Consider the following 14,820-nt stretch of genomic DNA (forward strand, 5'->3'; position numbering starts at 1 on the left):
ATAGGAGCTTCCTGGTCCCTATTGAGGCTTTTCTTGCTAGAGTCCTGTCTGGGCCAAAACCCTTTCAAATTTAGTTTGACATAATCTCTTTCAATGGTTGGCAGCGGTCATTTAGGGCTCTTGTCATTCCATACAGCGAGGCACCTTGGGAGAGCGCCCCACCCCATCGCTCCCCAGTGCTGTTCAGTTCAGGGCTCTGGCCAGCCACCTCAGCAAGCTTTTGTGCAGTTAGGAGCCATGCAGCGGTGTTCCCGTGGCACAGCTACTTACACATCTTTTCTGAGCCTCACTAGCTTATTCTCCGTGTGTTTTGTTTCTGTAGGCAGGGGCTGAACAAGCGTTGTGTGTTTTCACTTCAGTTACATTTATTGGTACATTTGGGACATACCTAATGATCATCATAGAGGATTTGTACCTCTACATGGTACTGTTTACTTTCCCATTCCCCTACCCTCCCTTCAACATTCCTCCCCTTATCCATTTACAAACTTTCCTTTCCACGTTTTCTTTCTGTTTTGCGTTAATCAGATTTACAGTCTTTTCCCTTTTTGCTTCTTGATTTTTGAGACATAATCAGGAAAGACCTGTTGAGTACATAGAAAAAAATCACCCAACGCTTTATTGATACAGTCGTTTGTTTCTGCCATCAGTTGCTGATGCTTTTAATCCACACTGTGAATAAGGAGGGGAGGCTCCATCACCTACAATGCCAGCCACCTGCGACACGGGCCTGGCTCTGAGGTGACCCGCCGCGCCAGGGGTCTGCACCCTGAACTTTGACGCATGGCCCCGCCCCACCCGGGCGAAGGTGCCAGCCAGGCCAGCAGCCACGTAGCAGCACTTGCAAGGCCTGGGGCCCAGGTCCAGCGGTGAAGGCGCCTTTGCTTGGTGCCCTAGCGCGGCTACTGGCCAGCCTTGTTCTGTGGCCACGGGACCCCCCCCCCCGACCGCCCTCATTGGGCGCTCCGCCCGCCCGCAGGCCTCCTTCATTGGACGCTCCCGCCCCGCCCCCGCGCGGTGTCCAGCTTTCGCCCCGCCCCCTCAGTGAAGCCCTGCCCCTTTGTGGTCGTCCTGGAGACCCTCTGTTACCTATGTTTATGGTTCATAGAGCAGCAGGAAGCCGAAGGTGAAGCTGTGCAGTTCCGCCCTCTGCTGCCACTGCCACTGGGAAAGACTTCTTTGCCACTGCCGGGTCCGGCCCGGTCGGGCCAGGTCCTGCCGGGTCCTGCCCGGTCCGGCCGGGTCCGCAGCGAGCGGTCCTTCGCTATGGACACGGTATCAATCAGCCACTGTAGCCGGGGTCTTCGTGTCCCCGGGCACCCCTGAGCTGCTGAAGCACCTGTTGAAGCTGTACTCCGCCTTTGTAGCCCTGCTACTGAAGGTGAGGCGGGGGAACCAGGGTTGGGCAAGGGCGCTGGTCGCCCGCTGGTGGGATGGTCCCTTCGGAAGGTACCGGATGGCAGGAGCGTGGTGTGGACTGCAGAGGCCCGGGCTGTCCTGAGGGAGCCGCATGGTCTGAAGCCAGCCATCGCCTTGGGAGCCACGTTCACGCCCCACCTGTTTCCTTGCAAGGATTGTTTCCTGAGCGTGCACCGAATTGAGACGCAGCCTCCTGGAGGAGTGATGCCTGATTTGTGGCGATCATTGTCATAGTGCTTTTGCTTGCAGACACACAAACCGATGGCTTCTATCAAGTATTTACAATGTGGGTGTGTGTGTGTGTGTGTGTGTGTGTGTGTGTGTGTGTGTGTGTGAGTGTGTGTGTGCAGTAATAGAAAACAGCTCACCTAAGCGTGATCTGGGCCATGCGTGAGACACTGAGATGAAGAAGGGCTGTTGGCCAACTGGGAAATTGGCTCAGCTCACTCCCTAAGTTTAGAGACTCCACATACGGGACAAGAACGTGAGCGTGACTGTATCCCCTTTCTGGAAGTTTCTACAGGGCACCTGGAAGTTGGTTTAGACCATGGAGAGTAGATCGAGAGTATCTGTGATGATCCTTTGTGATTGCTCCGCCAGTTCTGTTAACGGGTTTCCGTTATTTGTGCCCTTCCTTTTCAGCTGGTTGCAGTGTTACCTGAGAATCTCCAGCCCGGGCCTGGAGACTTTTATGGGCTCCCCTGAGAGCCTGTATTGCTCACTACCTGTGTTGGAATCCTTATGCTTGCGATTTTCTTGTGGAGCAATGTTTTTCCAGTGAGGGAATTAACTTGTTCTTTGACCTCTGAATATATTTAGGATTCTATTATCATTGTCCTTTTCAGTTATTAACATAAACAAATCAGTGGTTCTAATTCAAGTTAGTTTTCTGAAATAATGTAATCTTGGTACTGGCAAAGACTTAAGAGCAAGCTAACCATATCCACTTGTTAGTAGAGTTGGTGACTCGTACAGCCATCCTGAAAAGCAGTTTAATAATTCTATATATCATAAGCCTTTAAAATGGGATACAAAACAGGATAAGAAATATAAATTGCTTTTATATGGTATAATAACATCAGTAAGTGATCTTAAAGAAATAAATTACATGTTAAGATTTTATACAAAGGTATTAGATGTAGTATTTAATAGAGTAATAACTTGGTGAAACCTAAATGATCTATATTAGGGAATATCATGTTTCACCTTATTTATATCCACAGAACAGAGTATTAGGCTGCTGTATGTATTTCAAAGGCAGGGGGCAAAGAAGGTGTTCACGATTTAATGTGAAGTGGGAAAAGGGGAAACAGACCGTGAGGTACTGATGAACTGTGCTGTCGAAACATACAGGGCAAGAAATACAGTAAGATGGTAGAAACGTCCAGGCAAGATCAGGCAGAGTGGTGTGTGCATTCCTGCAGCCCTGGAGGAGAGGGAGGCTGAGACAGGAGAAGTGCAAGTTTGAGCCCAGCCTGGGCAACTTGGTCACTTAGCAAGAGCCTGTCTCAAGAAAAATGGGAAGGCTGAGAATGTAGTTCATTGTGAAGGCCCTGTCCCAGGTACCACCAAAAACAAGCCCAAAACAGCACCCTATGAAAGATTCCCGAGAGGACTTCTGGAATCTCACTGAACAGCTTCTTGGATGAAAGCAGGCCTGGAAGGGTACGCAGAGTGTTTGGGGGTGAAAAGGTGCTGTTTCCCCTGCTCCTCTCCTTTGGTTCCCCTGCAGCTGCTACCCAGCAGGGCTCTCAGGCTCACCTGCAGCTTCACACCCTGCCCCTGGGCTCACTTCCTCCCACTCCCTGAGGTCACATGGCTCTGAGGGGACACTCCTGATCCTGGAGAGCACAGTCGCCCTCCCCCCACGCCCCTCAGCTGGCCATTGCGCTCTGCTGTCCTATACTGTTTATAGCACTCGGAAGGAGAAGACAGAGTCTGCATTACAGAGAAGTGCAGTGATCGCTGCTGTGGTATTTAATTAGTTGCAGTTTAGGATTTATGACCCCAGAAGGCACTGGGAGGAAGAACTGGGTCTGTGCTCTTCCTGGAAGCCGTTAGCTGTCATTTCTCTGTGTTCTTCTGGTGTCTTCCCTTCTGCTTAGATTTATTACTGTTTTTGTGGTCTGGGGAAATCAGATGATGAGGTGTATTAGATTATTTCTCAATTGAGTCAATAGATCACTTGAAATAGGGTTTCTGAGGTATCTTCCAGTGGGTGAGAGAGGCGTATCTTAGTGCAAAGGTTATGCTGGTAATCTCGCTCGCCAGTCTTCCATATGGTCACCCATTTCTAGACTGCATGCTTGCCTTTGGGATTGTCAAGTAATTTGGAGTAAGTAAATCAATAATGTGTGTATTATAAAAACAAGCATTTCACTGTTGAAGCCAAATGCTCATCTCAGAAGCCTGGTGTTCACTTGGTCCTGGCACACAAGCAGGTGTGTAGCTGTGAAGTAAGACACGCTCCTTACTCTTCCTCTGTATCAGAGGCTATTTATAATGCGTTTTTAATTGTATGGGTTTATTCTGAACTAAAGTTACTAAATTTTCACTTGGTTATGATCCTGACTTGTGTTAGGAACTATGCATTCCTTTTAATCAAATGTTTGACATCAAATTTCTCTCTTTTTCTTCTAGATAAAGGAGAGAATATACCAAGGTAAATCTCTTCCTGTTGGTGTTTGGGAGGACTTTTAGGCAGGCTAGGAGCGACAGTGACTTTGGTGTCTGATTTGACTCACTAACTGCTCCACATTTTACTGTTGCTACTAACCATGGTATAGTGGGGAGGGTGATGGTACCGGCTGAGCTAGGAGATGTGGTGCAGGGGTGACTGCTTACTTGGAGCAGACAGAGCGTGGCTGGGCCACACAGGTGTGGAGAGAGGACAGTGTGTCTGTGCTAGGGACACCTCGGCCCCTATAGGTTTATCGGCACAGGAGCTCGAGACAGCAGTGTAGATCTGTAGCCTAAAGTTTCTTTTTCTCGTAGCAAATGACATTCATTTGAAGTGATCCGTTTTCAGAGAACAAGTGCCTTTTGTCAAAGGAGCCTCTCCAACTGTGTAACATTTTACTGTATCTCCTGCCTTTGCAGTAATTGGTATCTCCTCAAAACAAGTATTACTATAGTTTTCTTAAAGTTTAACAGTGTCCTGTGCACTGTTGCTGTTAGCTTCGGGTCTCTCTGGACAGGCAGGTAGCTGTGCTAAGCCCTGTCTCTCACAGAGCCTCACAGGTGTCCTTGCTGCTGAGACACTGTGCAGCTCAGTTCCATTTAATGCTCCTAATAACCTGGCTATTTCCTCTTTTTAGTCACTGAACAGCAGATTGCCGAAAAGGTGAAGACTACCACAAAGGACAATGCACAACTTGCAGAAAAATTGTCAAGTTATGAACAGAAGGTAGAACCTCTCACGGGCCCTCCTCTAGCGCGTCTGTGGTGTAGCTCAGTTATTACGGTATTTTGAAGGCCTGTGTTCTCGCTTCATCATTTCCTCTGAGCCCTCCAGATCTTATGCACCATCATGTGTAAAAGGAACGCTCTGCTTGCTTCTTTGGAACAAGGTTTTACTAGCACAGTGACTTCTGTTACTTAGTTCTGAATGTGTTTTTTACATAGATCAATGAATCGCAGAGGCTTCTTCAGGAGACCAAGAATCAAAATAGGATTCTCTCTGAGGAAGCAATTAAATACAAGGTAAAAGTCCTTCTCTTTTGGGGATTATAGTCTAAAAACAAAAGCAAGCATTAATGCATACTGTTACTTTTAATCTCTTTTCTTCTGGATAAAATCAAGGTGCTTGAAGAAAGCAAGGAATTTCTGGATGATACGGCCAGAACTCTTGGTGATATGTTAGAATGTGAGCGGAAACGCAACATGAAAAATCAGGATTTGGTGAGTTCTGCTGCTGCGTGTTACTACAGGTGTATTATTAGGTATTTCGTAAATCAGTTGAGCTGTTCCCATGCTGTTAACTCCATGAGACTAGGAATAACAGAACTGAACATGCCTGTACCCACTTTGGGGGACTTTTAGTACTAATTCAGTAGAATGTTTTTATAGGCACGGGAAGTGTTTTGATCCTGAATCTTGGATAATTTCATAGTTGTGTCCTCCAGAACACACAGTCACTCAAAAATTGGTCCAGTTGAGTAGTCTGTGTAAACTGGCTTTATTTCACAGTGAACTCTGTGCCTTTCGAATAGTCTGCAAATCCCCTAAGCGGAAATGTAGTGAGGAGAGTTCTCATGCTTCCCACCTCCTGTGTGGCCTGGTCCTTTGCTCAGCACACACCTGGTGAATTGCCCATTTTCAGTCCTTTGTGCACCATGCTGTTTGGCAGGAAGTTATGACATACAACCTGCAGTTAAAAGAACGGTGGGTTAGGGTCACCCCTTGAGCCAGTATTGTCATAAATATTGAGAAATTTGGCACATGAGATTTTTCTATTCCCCCAGAAACACTTTTTTTTTTCTATTGTTTTATTTTGGTTTTGTCTTTTTGAGACTGGGTTCTCTTATGCAGTTCAGGCTGACTGTGAACTCACCTTGTAGCCTAGGCTGGCCTTAAACTCTCCTGCCTCAGCTTCCTGAGTGCTGGGATTACAGGCGTCCTCCACCATACCCAGCATTCTTACCATTTTTAATTCAGACAAGAACATGTTTGATGACAAGAACAAGTGATCTTGGAGCTTTTTTTTTTTTTTTTTTTTTTTTTGGTGCCAGGGATCGAACTCATGTTTCAGTGCTTGGCGGGCAGGCATTTAATGCTGCTGAGCTAAATCTCCAGACCTTTTGGGGCTTGTTTTCCTGACACCAGAAAAAGCTGTTCATTTTCCATGGTGTGCTTGGACATTTCTTTATACTCTATGTAGTAACATAACCCCAAAGCTTGAGGGTGCCATGAAACTCTTGACTTCAGTTTTTTCTCTCAGCTCTTTAAGCAGATTTTTCCCCAGACCACGTTTAATCCCAATTTTACCTAAAACATAGTGGATAGTTTGGGGTACCTTGTAGTAATGTTTTTGTTCTTTAGCATATGTATCAGTGTTTCTCCCACAGTCCTAATGCATTCTGTGTGTTCCTTGCTTCCGTGGCAGGTCCTGGGAAATGAGAAATCTGTGGAGAAGCTAAAGGAGGTTATTTCAATGAATGCCTCAGAATTTTCCAAGGTAAGGCTGCCCACACTCCCTGCCGGTGTCAGTGTCGAGACTCAGCTGCATGGAGCAGTGGTGACCTGATGAGTGCTGAGAGCCATGGAAGGCAGAGGCGGTGCATGATTGAGGGGCAGGGCTGGCGGCCCCTCCCTGGCATGGCTCGTGAACAGTCGTGTTGTGCGTTAGGTTCAGGTCGCCCTGAATGAAGGCAAGTTGAGTGAGGAGAAGGTGAAGTCTGAGTGCCACCAGGTTCAGGAAGAAAACACAAGGCTGAAGAAGAAGAAGAAAGTGCAGATTTTGTAAATGTTTGGTCAGAGTGGGTGCAAAACCCAGCGACTTTAGCTCTGTCATCTTTTCTCATGAGGAGCTGCTTATGCAGGCCCCTGCAGCAAGCTGGGGAGCATCGAGTCTGTCCTCCCCAGCTTGCACATTACTGAGGGCACAGGCTCTTTTTGTGTTTTTCGTGGATTTTCAATTCTGTAAATTGATGGCAGTTCTTGGCCCTTGTCTTGTTAGATACTAGTCATTACTTTGGCCTCAGCAAGGCCAGGGGTTGGCTTTTTAAACCTCAGATTTAAGGCTTTGCTAAGCCTCCTCTAACAGTTACTGCCTCACATTGGCCATAGGAAGGTTAGATCAGGGATCTGTGATCAACACACACACACTGAGGCCAGAAATCCCACAGCTAGCTGCCAGCAGTTCCCATGTGAATGGGTTATGTTCCTGCTAGGGGGATACACAGGATAGTCCCATTAGGTGGTAAGGACAGTCCTGCATGCCCTGCAGCGGTTCATGCCAGTGGGAATATGTTAAGCCCCAGCAATACATGCCCACGGGTGCCACCTGGAAGTCAGGCATTTGAGTCAGCAGGCATTTTTCAAAAGGACTTGATGGATGGGGTCAGCTTCGTTGACAGCTCAGGGTGGAAGTCACACTCTGCAGTCCCGAACCAAGTCTTAGCCTCTGCGATGGGACAAGGAGGGACAGGACTCCTGCTTCCCCATCCCACTTGCATGGTCCTGTGCCTCTGTGGAATCCCCAGTCCGCAGGGACCCTTCCATATGACTTTCAGCTACAGCAGGAAGTTGAAGACCAGAAGAAGCTGAACGCTAAACTCAGCCAGCGAATCAGGTCCTTGGAAAAGTCTCAGAGGGATCTGGAAGCCACTCTCCATGATAAGGATGATAGCATTGGTGTAAGTTACCCCAGCTGGCCCAGCCTGATCATGAACACTTGGAAAACAACCCACTGTGAAGATGGAGAGGCTGTTAACTGCTGCTCCCTTCTCTGCTAGGCTCTGAACAACTGCATCATGCAGCTGAACCGGTTGGAGGAGAGGGGATCGGAATCTGAGGGTCGAGGTCCAGGCAGATGTGAGCCAGGTGAATTAGCCAAAGGAGAAGTGGGAGGTAAGACCGGCCCTAGCCCAAGGGCCCCTTTTTTTTTTTAACCAGGGATCTAACTCATGACCATGCACTCACCAGGCAGGTGCTTGTGCCACTGAGCTAAATCCCCGGCCCTTCAAGGGCCCTTTTTTGTCTTCTTCTCTTTATTGTTATTTTAGACAAGGTCTCTATGTAGTGGCTGGCCTTGATCTCACTGTGTAGCCCACACTGCCCTCAAACCCACAGCAAAATTTCTACCTCAGTCTCCTAAGCATTTTTGTCTTTAATTCCATACATGGATACTGCTTCTTAGCTGAGTTTCTTCTTGCCCCGACTGACCCATGCAGCTCTTTAGGTTCTTAGTGTGAAGGACCACAAGAGGATGAGAAAATAGACAGACCAATCTGGGGTCAGGTGGAGCCCTTACCCTCCTCATGGGAAGAAAGGAACTGGCCCCTCACTGCAGGGGCGTTTATAAGTTTTAGCAACTTAATGTCATGTGACACACTGTTGTCCTAGCAGCCCACTGTTCAGATTGTCTTGGGGCTTGGTGATCTCTGGGCTTAGGCAGCTTCTTCACATGGCAACCCCAGGGACTCTTTGTTCTTGGGCCAGCCATGCCCTGGCCCTGCATGTGTGGTCGGTTTCCAGTTTCAATGGCTCCCAACATCTGAATAATTCGTACTTATGTCTGGGTCACTGGGATGCCAGTAGCAGCAGGCAAGCGGGGAAAGCTGCTTTTCCACCCCTGAGAACTGGATGTGTACGCTGGAGCCTTTGTCTTTGTGTCGGCCTCTGTGCCAGAGAAGACACTCACTCAGCTTTCTGGAGATGACACACGGGTCCGTACTCACGGCCTCTGCTGTTCTGTGGTTCTCAGGCACTTGGCCAGGGTCACCTAGAGTGTGGGGATGGGGAGCCACAGCCCAGGCTCTGAGGGCAGAGGCTGGAGAGCAGCAGGGTCTGAGATGAGGAAAGTGGTCAGGGTGCCGCCCCAGCTGCAGAGGGTGCTCAGGGTGCGAGTCTGGCCCCACGCCGGCCAGCTCCCCCTAGACCATGTGGCATGCTGTCTTGGCAGGAGCTCACAAAATCTAAGGGTGCAGTTGTCATGAAAGTCAGTGTGTCAGTTCTTTTGGTGAATTGTTTTTCTTTACAGTGTGTCATGAGCATTAGTTTAGTTTTGTGGAAGTCAAGACAACAGTGTTAGAAACGGCACAGGAAGACACAGCCACACTTGTTCTCTTTGTAGGTGGGGAATATAAGAAGGCTCACATGCACCAGCTGATGGATGTCTCCCAGGTGAGTCCCTTCACAGAGCCCCCCCAGGGCCCTTGAGTCCTGACTCAGCCTTACCTTCAAGCCTGTGCCTCTCCCTCAAAATTTTCAGACACATCCCACAATATCCGTATTTCAGAAAGATCTCCAACTCCTGGAGTTGAAGCTGAGAGCCTCCCTGTCTGCCAAATGTGATCTGGAAGGTAGGTCCCTGACCACATGGTGGTCAGGCTGAGCGCCGGCATGAATGAGGCAGGGATGCTGGGAGCCTGGTTCTGTGTCTTTGGCGGTGCCCTTGGTGGCGTGTCTCACCTCCCAGACCAGATCGTGAAGGTAGGTGAGGACTGCGGCAGGCTGCAGGCAGACAAGGCCCAGATGGAGGAGGAATTTAGCATGCTGCAGCAGAAGGTGGAGGTCCTGAAGGAGCTGTCCCACCAGAAGGAGCTGGAGCTGCAGAAGTGAGTCCCAGAGATTTTGCCCAGTGTCTCATGCTGGCCATTCCTGTCACTTCTGATTGCCTAGCAGCTTCGATGTGCAGTGATCATAGAGGAAACTTGGGGCCCAGGGTGCTTCTGGTTTCCTGTGATGGCGACCTGAGGCTTCCTGCCTGTGCGCCGTCACCTTCATCCAGCTAGCAGTTGGGCCCAGCGTCCCTGCCTCTGTAGCCTCAGCTCCACTACTTGTTTCTTACAGCCTAGGGATTTGTCGAGGGCTCAGTTCAGCATCTTTGGCATTGTCCTCCATGTGTGGGTTGAGGGAGGGCAGCACTGGCCTCTGGGGCCCACATTTCGCTTTCTGGCTGGGGCCCAGGCTCCCGTCCACCCATTTGGCCTATCTTGTGTGCTTATCATGGCCTAGGTCTAGAGGAACAGCTCTTCCCTGACAGTATGGGGGAAGGGGTGGGTAGAATCCGCCTATTGCTTTCCCAGCAGCTCTGCTGGACAATCCTGGCTTCCCTCGCGGTACACTCATCTCCCACACAGGCAGCTAGAGCCTGGCGCATGCTGTGCTCTTAGCTTGTTGTGCCACAGCGCAGCTTTCCCAGCTCCCCAGGTCCGCGAAGTGCTGACCAGGTGGAGCCCCCGCAGGCTCACAGGCCTCCTTCGACCCCCCCACCCCCGCCCCCACTTGACACCTGCTCAGTGAGCCTGGTACCTCTGGCTCCACTCGAGGGCTCCCTGGCCTCCTGCCTCCCACGGGCCTTGCAGCCACCTGTCAGAGGCAACCATGCCTCTGCTCCCTCCAGGGACAGTCCGCGGGGCTCTGCAGTGTTCCTGAGGGCACTTCCGAGGGCGTGCCCGTGGCTTCTTCCGGTCCTTGTCCTCATCCTCATACTCGTCCCCAACCTCATCCCTGCCCTCGTCCCAGTCCTCGTCCTAGTCCTGGGAAAGTCCTCTGAGTGCCTTCTCTGCCCCCAGATCCAGGCCCTGGCCCTGTGGCCAACAGCAGCTCCCACGGCTCCTCCCCAGAGAAGGACATGGACAACGCCAAGGTGAGCCTAGAGCCCGTGCCTTGGCCCCTGCTGCTCCATGGGCCCTAGGTTTCCCCTCTGTTCTCTAGCTGGTCTGGGCGTGGCAACCCCGCAGACTAGGTCACCATCTGACTGGGGCCTTCACTAAGACTGGGGCCACGTGTTGAGTGCTGGAGCACAGCACACCTCACGCCCCTGCCTTGAGTGTTTGGTCAAGCTGGACTTGACCTCACAGTACCCAGAGCCCACCTGCAGTTCCCTAGCAGTCCTCCCACCTCAGCCTCCCGAGTGCGGGATGACCGGTGTGCATCGCCACACTCCCGTGCGCTTGATATTTGGGAGCAGCTGTTGGGGTCCTCAGGGTCTGTGCTAGGCAGACCCCTTGCAATGATGGAGATGAGGTGGGCGTGGGCTCTTGTGGGAGTGGGAAGCCGGTTCCAGGGCCGCCTGAACACGACCCCGGGCGGCCCAAGCTGCTGTGCCTCCTGGGTCCTGAGGCTGCTGCCTTGGCAGCCTTCGCACCGCATGGGGCCGCCTGCAATGGTCAGAGCTCCATGGACTGCCTTCCAAGCAGCCCAGGCCCAGGCGCCTCCGCCAGCCCCTCCCCGTGCAGTGTCAACTGGCCGAGGCAGCTTCCTGTTCTCCCCAGCTACCCCGGGACCCTGGGAGCCCTTGTGTAGCCCTGTCATGCCCAGGGCCACACTCATGCTGGCAAGAGTACAGCGAGCTGGCGCAGCGCCCCACTGGCACCGCTGGAGCTCCTCTCTGCACGCGAGTGGGGACAGTGTGGTGACCATGCTCGCTGCCTGGCATGCTGCTCACGAGGGCCTGGCAGGGTCCAGGGATCCCTTAACTCCTCTCGGGACGGGCACCCGTGTCACTGCCGAGCTTGAAACTGGGCCTGCTTCAGTTGGCAAGTGAGCATGGCCGTGAAGGGGCCCCCAGCCCATCCAGGGCCCCCGTTCCTGGGATGCCCCATGCCGCCCCACGTGGGCTATGGGTCGCCTCTGCCACCACTGCTCTGCAGGCCCTTCGGGCCTCGGCCGATGCCTCCTAGGCCACCGCCACCATTCGATACGGTAGGACACTTGGGCCAGTACCACCGCCTACCCTGTCCTCTCGCCTACCCTGTCCTCTCTCCTCACCAGTCCTGATTGGCAGCTGCAGCCCACCTGACTCGAAGCACAAGGCCCAGCACTCTGAGCCCAGTGCAGCCTCCACAGCTGCTTGGACCAGAAGGGCCCTTTCGGCAGAGCGAAAGCCAGTCTCAGCGGGGTGGTCACCTGGGACGCCACAGGCCGCTGGCAGTGGGAGAAGGGAGGGTCAGGCTGTGGTTGAGCCTTACTGAGCCTCAGTTTTCCTTATCTGTGATGTCCAGTGCATCACTCCACTTCCTGGCGCAGGGGAAGGGAAACGCTTTCAGCAGACCTGGGCTGCTCCTCAGGACGTGTCCGCATGTCCCTCTTGCTTTCCAGTCGCACGCATGGGCCCACCACTGGGCTTAAGAGACTATGCGCCCGGCATGCTGCCTGGACGCCACGACCTGCCGCTACATTCCCGCGAGTTCTTGCCAGGACCTGTGCCATTCAGGCCTCCAGGCCCGCTCGGCGCCCGAGCGTATTTCATTTCGGATCCGAGAATGCCACCACCACCCGCTGGACTCCAGGACTACCGACCACGACCTGCCGGGCCCCAGGACAACCCACCGCTGCCTGCCGGGCCCCAGGAATACCCACCACCGCCTGCCGGGCCCCAGTAGTACCCACCGCCGCCTGCCGAGCCCCAGAAGTACACACCGCCACCTGCCGGGCCCCAGGAATACCCACTGCCACCTGCCGGGCCCCATAACAACCCACCTATGCCTGCCGGGCCCAAGGACAACCCACTGACGCCTGCCAGGCCCCAGGACTACCCACCACCACCTGTCTGGCCCCAGGACTACCCACCGACGCCTGCCGGGCGCCAGGCCTACCCACCACCATGTGCCAGGTGCCACCACTACCCACCATCGCCTGCCAGGCCCCAGGACTACCAACCACCACGTGCCGGGTGCCAGGACTACCCACCGCCGCCTGCCGGGTGCCAGGCCTACCCACCACCACGTGCCGGGCGCCAGCACTATGCACCTGCGCCTGCCAGGCCCCAGGACTACCCACCACCGCCTGCCGAGCCCCAGGACTACCCACCATTGCCTGCCGGGCGCCAGGCCTACCCACCACCACCTGCCAGGCCCCAGGACTACCAACCACCACACGTCGGGCCCCAGGACTACCCACCGCCGCCTGCCAGGCGACAGGCCTACCCACCACCACGTGCTGGGCTCCAGGCCTACCCACCACCACTTGCCAGGCGCCAGCACTAACCACCACCGCCTGCCAGGCCCCAGGACTACCAACCACCACGTGCTGGGCTCCAGGACTACCCACTGCTGCCTGCAGGGCCCCAGGACAACCCACCACCAAGTGCCGGGCCTCAGGACCATGGATGGCTGCCCTCTGCGAGCCTGAACTTCGCATGCAGTGACATTCCCAGAGCCGACTTCGTTGAGCCTCTCCGGGGCCTCGAGTCCCAGGACTCCATGACAGCATGCTGCCTTGCCCCGGGCATGGTTCCCTGAGCTCTGGTAGAGAGCCCGGGCACTCCTGGCTCGCGTTTCCACTTAGCCCTGGGCCCTGTGCAGGCCCACCTCCATTGCAGTGCAGGAGCACGGTCCTGGGAGCAGTCGCCCACCCCGTCACTCCCAACCCTCTCTGGCTGTGGCATGGCAGAGGCCACAGTGTCGCCCTCTCCCTCTCTGCACAGTGTTCAATGAGTGGGCACACTTTCGTCACCACTCACCTCAGGGCCACCAGGGACAGCTCCTGAGCTAGGCAGGTCCGCATGTTACTGGTTCTGTGTGCTGCTCCCAAAGCACGTGGCCGCTGTGTGCGGGCTCAGTCTTCCAAGGCCCTGTTTTCCTCCTCCACAGCCTGAGACCTAAAGCAGCCTCTGCCTCTGGCTTGGGCTGCCACAGCGCAGCTTTCCCAGCTCCCCAGGTCCGCGAAGTGTTGACCAGGTGGAGCCCGCACAGGCTCAGAGGCCTACTTCGACCCCCCCCTACCCCCAACAACACCCCCACTTGACGCCTGCTCAGTGAGCCTGGTACCTCTGGCTCCACTCGAGGGCTCCCTGGCCTCCTGCCTCCCACGGGCCTTGCAGCTGCCTGTCAGAGGCAGCCATGCCTCTGATCCCTCCAGGGACAGTCTGAGGGGCGCTGCAGTGTTCCCGAGGGCACTTCTGAGGGCGTGCCCGTGGCCTCTTCTGGTCCTCCTCCTCATCCTCATCCTCGTCCCCATCCTCGTCCTCGTCCTGGGAAAGTCCTATGAGTGCCTTCTCTGTCCCCAGATCCTGGTCCTGGCCCCGTGGCCAACAGCAGCTCCCACAGCTCCTCCCCAGCCAAGCACATGGACAACGCCAAGGTGAGCCTGGAGCCCATGCCTGGGCCCGAGCTGCTCCATGTGCCTTCGGTTTCCACTCTTTTCTCCAGCTGGCCTGGGCGTGTCGACCCCGCGGACTAGGTCACCATCTGACTGGGCCTTCACTAAGGCTCGGGCCGCGTGCTGAGTGCTGGAGCACAGCACACCTCACGCCCCTGCCTTGAGTGTTTGGTCAAGCTGGACTTGACCTCACAGTACCCAGAGCCCACCTGCAGTTCCCTAGCAGTCCTCCCGCCTCAGCCTCCCGAGTGCGGGATGACCGGTGTGCATTGCCACACTCGCGTGCGCTTGATATTTGGGAGCAGCTGGTGGGGTCCTCAGGGTCTGTGCTAGGCAGACCCCTTGCAATGATGGAGATGAGGTGGGAGTGGGCTCTTGTGGGAGTGGGAAGCCGGTTCCAGGGCCCCCTGAATCCGACCCCGGGCGGCCCAAGCTGCTGTGCCTCCTGGGTCCTGAGGCTGCTGCCTTGGCAGCCTTCGCACCGCATGGGGCCGCCTGCAATGGTCAGAGCTCCATGGACTGCCTTCCAAGCAGCCCAGGCCCAGGCGCCTCCGCCAGCCCCTCCCCGTGCAGTGTCAACTGGCCGAGGCAGCTTCCTGTTCTCCCCAGCGACCCCGGGACCCTGGGAGCCCT

General features: G+C 54.2%; 2 protein-coding genes across 2 annotated transcripts; both read left to right on the forward strand.

Annotated features, from left to right (window-relative positions):
- Positions 1-783: 783 nt before the first annotated feature.
- On the forward strand, positions 784-10,859 carry LOC106026048 (transport and Golgi organization protein 1 homolog). The gene is given in 16 exon segments (XM_063233305.1): positions 784-831; positions 1,109-1,381; positions 2,062-2,196; positions 4,060-4,081; positions 4,737-4,825; positions 5,044-5,120; positions 5,208-5,319; positions 6,524-6,595; positions 6,767-6,868; positions 7,653-7,775; positions 7,875-7,989; positions 9,215-9,264; positions 9,353-9,443; positions 9,560-9,698; positions 10,659-10,732; positions 10,801-10,859. Coding segments are annotated over 16 exon segments (1,581 nt in total).
- Positions 10,860-11,638: 779 nt separating this feature from the next.
- Positions 11,639-13,248, forward strand: LOC134472226 (acidic proline-rich protein PRP25-like). The gene is made up of 2 exons (XM_063233470.1): positions 11,639-11,790; positions 12,187-13,248. Exon 2 carries the CDS (start codon positions 12,570-12,572, stop codon positions 13,071-13,073), a length of 504 nt encoding a protein of 167 aa, XP_063089540.1. The 5' UTR covers positions 11,639-11,790; positions 12,187-12,569; the 3' UTR covers positions 13,074-13,248.
- Positions 13,249-14,820: the final 1,572 nt, after the last annotated feature.

The sequence above is a fragment of the Cavia porcellus genome, unplaced genomic scaffold (assembly GCF_034190915.1).
Source record: "Cavia porcellus strain 051 isolate PalLab524CR breed Dunkin Hartley unplaced genomic scaffold, mCavPor4.1 scaffold_22, whole genome shotgun sequence".
NCBI classification, from domain to species: Eukaryota; Metazoa; Chordata; class Mammalia; order Rodentia; family Caviidae; genus Cavia; species Cavia porcellus.